This window comes from Grampus griseus (genome assembly GCF_964374135.1).
Source record: "Grampus griseus genome assembly, chromosome: 20".
Taxonomy (NCBI): domain Eukaryota; kingdom Metazoa; phylum Chordata; class Mammalia; order Artiodactyla; family Delphinidae; genus Grampus; species Grampus griseus.
Genome location: NC_139014.1, coordinates 17,614,620 through 17,621,007, shown reverse-complemented (window position 1 = coordinate 17,621,007; position 6,388 = coordinate 17,614,620). Strand labels below are relative to the sequence as shown.

The 6,388-nt window shown below is 35.6% G+C and overlaps 1 protein-coding gene across 1 annotated transcript; it reads left to right on the top strand.

The window, feature by feature from the left end:
- The first annotated feature begins 266 nt into the window (after window positions 1-266).
- Window positions 267-2,809, top strand: MEIOC (meiosis specific with coiled-coil domain). Its single transcript, XM_082680081.1, has 2 exons — window positions 267-2,010; window positions 2,515-2,809. The coding sequence occupies exons 1-2, from the start codon at window positions 385-387 to the stop codon at window positions 2,671-2,673; spliced, it is 1,785 nt and encodes a 594-aa protein (XP_082536207.1). The 5' UTR covers window positions 267-384; the 3' UTR covers window positions 2,674-2,809.
- Window positions 2,810-6,388: the final 3,579 nt, after the last annotated feature.

Below are 6,388 nucleotides of genomic sequence, written 5' to 3'. Positions count from 1 at the left end.
ATAAGGCAAAGTTGGAAAGGATTAGAGATTGGTGAGGTGGGGCAATATAAATGTTTTTGAAAGCCTTTCCTACCTTCTCCACTAAGAAAATAAAGACTTTTAAAACCTAAATTGTAATTAAATGTATTTACTTGTTCTAGGACCTGCTCCTCCAATTTAAAGTCAGTTTGGCCAGTGAACACAAGCAGATTTGCAGATCACCATGACCTCTTAACAGAAACCAAAAGGCCAATAGATACAGCCATCTCTCAGCAAGCTTTTTATACTGGTGAATCTGTGTCAGCAGTGGAAAAGCAGTACCTGCATAATAGTAATCTGATACCACAACAAAAAATAGATGAACTTTATCATGGATTTACTGGTTTAGACCTTGAAGAACAATGGATGTACCCCTCACGAAGTGATCATTCTAACTGTTACAGTATTCAGACAAATGATACAGCTAAGACGACATTTCAAGAATATCTATCTATCAAAAACTGTTTTACACCCCACATTGGTCTGTCTGACATCATGAAAGAATCAGGAGTTGATACCTACTCTTATGGAAGAGAAAAAATATGTGCTAAAGGTCTTGAAGCACCATTACAGCAAAAGAGGGCAGAGATGTTTCTTTCCCAATTTAATAGATACAATGAAAATGCAGATTATTGTAGATACCCAGAATATGCTTATCCTAATAAGGCTAAGCTGAATAAGTGTTCAAATTTTAGTGTCCAAGATAGTAAAAAATTAGCCAGTGGCACACCTGAAACACCAACTGTAGAAGCAGACACCTACACAAAGTTATTTCAGGTTAAACCAGCAAATCAGAAAAAAATGGAGGCGACAATACCTGACCAGCAGAATTTCACATTTCCAAAAACTATACCACATCTGACAGAAAAACAGTTAGCAAAGGAAGCATTTACTGCTGATTTTGGCTTAAAATCAGAATGTGGACTAAAACCTCACACAGCTTGTCCAGCTAATAATGATTTTGTCAATGTCACAGAAAAGCAACAGTTTACTAAACCTGACCCCCCAAATTCTGAGTATTTTAGGTCAGTGAATTTACTAGCAAACTCAGCAGCATCTTCAGGCAGTATCAACTTAAACAGACCAACTTGGATGAATGTCCAAACAAAAAATAACACTCTTATTCCTTATCGAAATCAAGGTAACTTGATGAAATTAAATACTCATTTAAGTGCAGCTTCAAAAGGTTCTAACCATGCTTCAGATTTCCTGCAACTATCATCTACAAATTTAACAGCAAATAGCAATTTATTTCAGAAGTATTGCCAAGAAAACCCTTCAGCATTTTCTAGTTGTGATTTTGGTTATAATGGTGCAGAAAGAATTCAATCTGTCAGTCACATGAAAGGACTGACAAAGACTGGAGAAGAAAATCTCTTTGAATCTGTTACCGATAAAAAAATAAAGCAGCCAAATGGATTTTATGATAACTATTCAGCTCAGCAGTATGGGATCATTGAAAATGTAAACAAACATTATTTTCAAGCTATGCCCCAGAGTGGCCATTATGACCCTGAGGAAGGGCCAAAGCATTTAGATAGCTTATCTCAAAATACATATCAAGATCTGCTGGAGTCACAGGGTCATTTTAATAGCCACAGACAGGGAAGTGGAGAGAACAATATTAATAGCCGTGTGAATCGCACACAGGTGTCATGCTTTTCTAATAATTATATGATGGGAGATTTAAGGCATAATCAGAGTTTTCAACAACTTGGTTCAAATGGGTTTCCCCTAAGATCCACACACCCACTTGGCCATTCAGTTGTTCCACTGTTGGATTCCTATGATTTGTTTTCTTATGATGACTTAAGCCATTTAAACCCATATTTCAATGATATGATGTATGGTGATAATTCCTTTTCTGGTTTTGTGCCAACTTTTGGATTTCAAAGACCAATTAAAACCCGTAGTGGACCAGCCAGTGAACTTCATATTCGTCTAGAAGAGTGCTATGAACAATGGAGAGCATTAGAAAAGGAGAGAAAAACGGTAACACAAAACTATCCATTTAGGTGTAACTTAGTATATCCCCTTTGCCTATCTTCATTTTATTTACCTTAGTGTAGCTTAAGAAAGAGTACTTGCCTTATTTTTAAGTTGCATTCTTCTATAATGTGTAGTATTTGTTAAGTTCATGACTATAGAGAATTAATTAGGTAATTTAGAGACTAAAAATGCTTGGGGTTTAAAAAAATTTGTTATTTTAAAGTTTATTTTGCCTATTAGGTAGACTTTTTCCTTAATGGGTTAAAAGTTTATTTCTTTGAATTTTCTAAGTATTAAACTATTGGAGTGTTTAGGTATTTTATGCATTAAGTGTGACAGAAAAGTACTGTGGTACTGTGGTTTGTATTTGTTGCCTTTTGATACCAAAACAATTTTTATCTAAAGGAGTAATTTTCAATTTACTTCTTAGGCCTATGAGAAATATTATTCATGATTGAATCATATTTAGAAAATTTAGCATCTAAAAGTCATATAATTTTTTTACAGACTGAATTGGCCCTTGCCAAAAATTATCCAGCGAAAAAGGTATCGAGTACTAATAATACTCCAATTCCAAGGCTAACCTCCAACCCATCTAGAGTTGATCGCTTAATTGTGGATGAACTTCGAGAACAAGCCAGAGTAAGCTGTGAAAATATCCAATAGCAGATTTTTTAAACTGATAAAATTTTAAAATGCTTCAGCAAGTTAGAATTCTGAAGGATTTTAAAATCACATTTATGTGTAACTCTCTGAAATGTATTCTTTTCCATGTTTGGACCTAGAACTATTAGTTATTTAGGAAAGGGAAAATAGCCCCACTCAGTCATTGAAATAGTAGGTTTAATAGTCTAAGTGGTTCCTCTTCAAGAAACCCAAATTAGCAATGGAACTAATCCTCAACAGAAAGAAAATTCTTTTTAAGCAAAAATCATTTTACCTTTTACAGGGAAAGTCCCATTTCTTAGTCACAAATATTTGTTTCCTAGCTTCATGAGCAAACTGCTTGCATTATACAAGATAGTAAATTAACAGGAAATTACCATATCTCATTTTCTTAACTCTGTACTCTTAACTTTATTTTTGGCTGCATTGGGTCTTCGTTGCTATGCATGGGCTTTCTCCAGTTGTGGCCAGCGGGGGCTACTCTTTGTTGCAGTGCATGGGCTTCCCATTGCGGTGGCTTCTCTTGTTGTGGAGCACAGGCTCTAGGAGCATGGGCTTCAGTAGTTGTGGCCCACGGACTCTAGAGTGCAGGCTCAGTAGTTGTGGCAGACGGGCTTTGTTGCTCCGTGGCATGTTGGATCTTCCCAGACCAGGGCTTGAACCCGTGTACCCTGAATTGGCAGGCGGATTCTTAACCACTGTGCCACCAGGGAAGCCCACAGAGTCTTATTTTATTGAACATTAGTTTCTTACTTGTACCATGCTGTCTTTAAAATACAGATATGAACTACTTCAATGGAAAAAGATTGATTTTACCTAGCTTTCAGCCTCATTCAGTTGTAATTTTTAATCAAATTTGTAAATTTGTACAATGGAATTTATCAGTGGTATAGTCAGATACTGACATGGGTTATAGCCAAACGTTATAAAAACTTAGGTCTTCTGTTTTTTTCTTAAAACTGTTCCAAGTTAAATTTTCTTTTTCTCAGTAATACATTTCTAGGCAATAAATCAAAGGATTGCTAACTGTGGATATTAAGAAATATACTTTTTCCAGCCTTACTTAGGCTTCACCCTAATTTAGAAGGTTATGTTTATAGCTGTTATAATAATTTTGTTTATATTTAGCAACATTAGATCAGTAATACACAAAGGGCAAAAATATTTTTATGTGTACCACTTTCTAGTTTGCTGGTTTTGTGGAATTCTGAAAAAAATCTTTTAAAAGTTTATTAAGGGCTTCCCTGGTGGCGCAGTGGTTGAGAGTCCGCCTGCCGATGCAGGGGACAAGGGTTCGTGCCCTGGTCTGGGAAGATCCCACGTGCCGCGGAGCGGATGGGCCCGTGAGCCATGGCCGCTGAGCCTGCGCGTCCGGAGCCTGTGCTCCGCAACGGGAGAGGCCACAGCAGTGAGATGCCTGCATACCACACACACACAAAAAAAAGTTTATTAAAAATCACCTGTGTAAATTTCTTTCTTTACACTTATCATTTATTCAAAATGATTGTCTTATTTTAAAAATACATAATTTGTAGTTCACTGGAGTTTTTTCTATGGTATTTTCTTTTGTTGTCTTATTTTCCCCTCAAGAATCTGGCTGGTTGTACAGTTGGGAAGAAAATATTTTATACCTGTACACTTGTGTTTTCTCCATGAGCTTAAACTGGGATAGACTTATTCCAAAGAAACTTGATAGGAGTGTGAGGTTAGAGGCATCATTCAGGTGCTTATTAATTGAGAGGTATTTTTCTACTCTCTCCAATCACTGAACACCAAGTTCTTAATGTAAATTTTAAATCATTTAGCTCCCAAAGGCAATTATTGTATTTATTTGATGTCCAAATCCTACTTACTCAAAAACTGCTCTTTCCTTACACCTTACAAGTTTAGAATTTCAAACAAGTTAGGCATATACAACTATGAAACGTACTACCCTTACTGATATACAGTGCTCTTCTTTAAGCTTAATTAACCAGAAGATTGAGACTTCCTGATTTTCCTTAGCAGTTTTGACAGTTATAGGATTTATTTTGTATTAGTTCAGCATAAGTTTAAATTGGTATTTTCTGGATTATGGATTCCTTAAAACTACCGCTAGCCAGTATTATTTCTGATTTCCAAAAGGAGAACTTTGGAGGCCCAGAAAGGAATTGCTGAAGTCAAGATTAATCAATCTAGGATTTCTCCTTTTTAGCTCAGTTTTTTTCCCTTTTAATTACAGTAACTCCTAATAATGCTCTATTTGCAGGCTATTCTCTTATTTGCCAAAAAGAATGTCATATCTTATATTTGCACTTACTGTTAATAACATGGAAATATTTGAATGTTTGACTTTTTCATTGTTGCTTATTCCCAGTAACTGACTACCCTTAAACCTTTTAGAATTAACATACACAAATAGGTACAAATACAGACTTTCCATCTTTGTTTCCTCCAGCATGGTGTCAGGACATAGGAAGCATTCACTTATTTATTGATTATTACTGCTCTCATCTCTATTCTGCTTCATTGAAGATTTGTTTTAAGTTACTGACAGGGCAATGTGGTTACATGCCTCATCAAAATTTAAAATGTTTCCCTCAGGTTGTGACTTTACTGGGCAAAATGGAACGGCTTCGAAGCTCTCCCCTTCATGCCAGTATCTCTACAGCTCTTGATAGACACTTGGAGTCCATTCACATTGTACAGTCACGTAGAAAGGACGAAATTGTTAATGCTTCAAATCGGCAAAGGCAAGGTGTTCCTAGATGCCAAGATGACAGAGGTACAAACATTAATGCATATTCTTTTGATAAGGCACTGAGATAATTTGAGTGTTAATAAAATCAGACTCTAAAGTTAAAGGGTTGAATTTCTAACATTTATACTTATCTAAAGAATAAATTGTTAAACGGTGCCCACATAACTTACTCCAGAAGTACTTTGATCTATTTTGCTAATATTACCCATTTAATTATAATAACTCTGTTAAAGTCTGTGTTCTACCTAAAGCATAGTCATGGTTATACAAGTCAGAAATAAATACAAGTATCAACACTTTTAAATATTAAGTCAAGTACTTTGGTTAGCTCAGTCAATAGCCATCCTTCTTTTATAAAAATAATGTTTGATCATTTAGTAGCACAGCACGGGGTTTTATGAGTTAAGGGGTACTTAAATGGCATCTGATATGAACTGACCTCAAATATTTCTTTTACAGATGTTTTTGCCCTTGCTTCAGCAATTAAAGAGATGTGTGTGGCTACTCGGAAAGCACGCACTACCCTGTGGTGTGCACTGCAGATGACCTTGCCAAAAACAGCCAGTACAGCTGGCCAAACAGATGTGGAAAAGGCTTTACAAGATATAGTAAACTGTGAAGATAAAGTCCATGAAAGCCTAAATAGTAGCAATCCAATGAACCAGAGAGGTGAAGCAAACAAACATTAAGGAAATGCCAGCAGAAAGAAGAATAAAAAGCTGATAAGTAAACGTATCAAAACATGCTAAAAAATGTTAATGAACTTGTCAAACTTGAAAATTTCATTACATTAATTTTCTTTCAGATTTAAAGGTAATACCTTAATGAAGTCTAACTTCTATTTAAAAATCTTCTATTTGGAATGAATCAGATGTAGTTTAAAGTGAACTCAAAGCTAAAGTTGACTACCCTAGGGGTTCCTGGGTAGTCAAAGATAACAAGTTTAAGTAAATTAAATATTTCCTAACAGCTAAA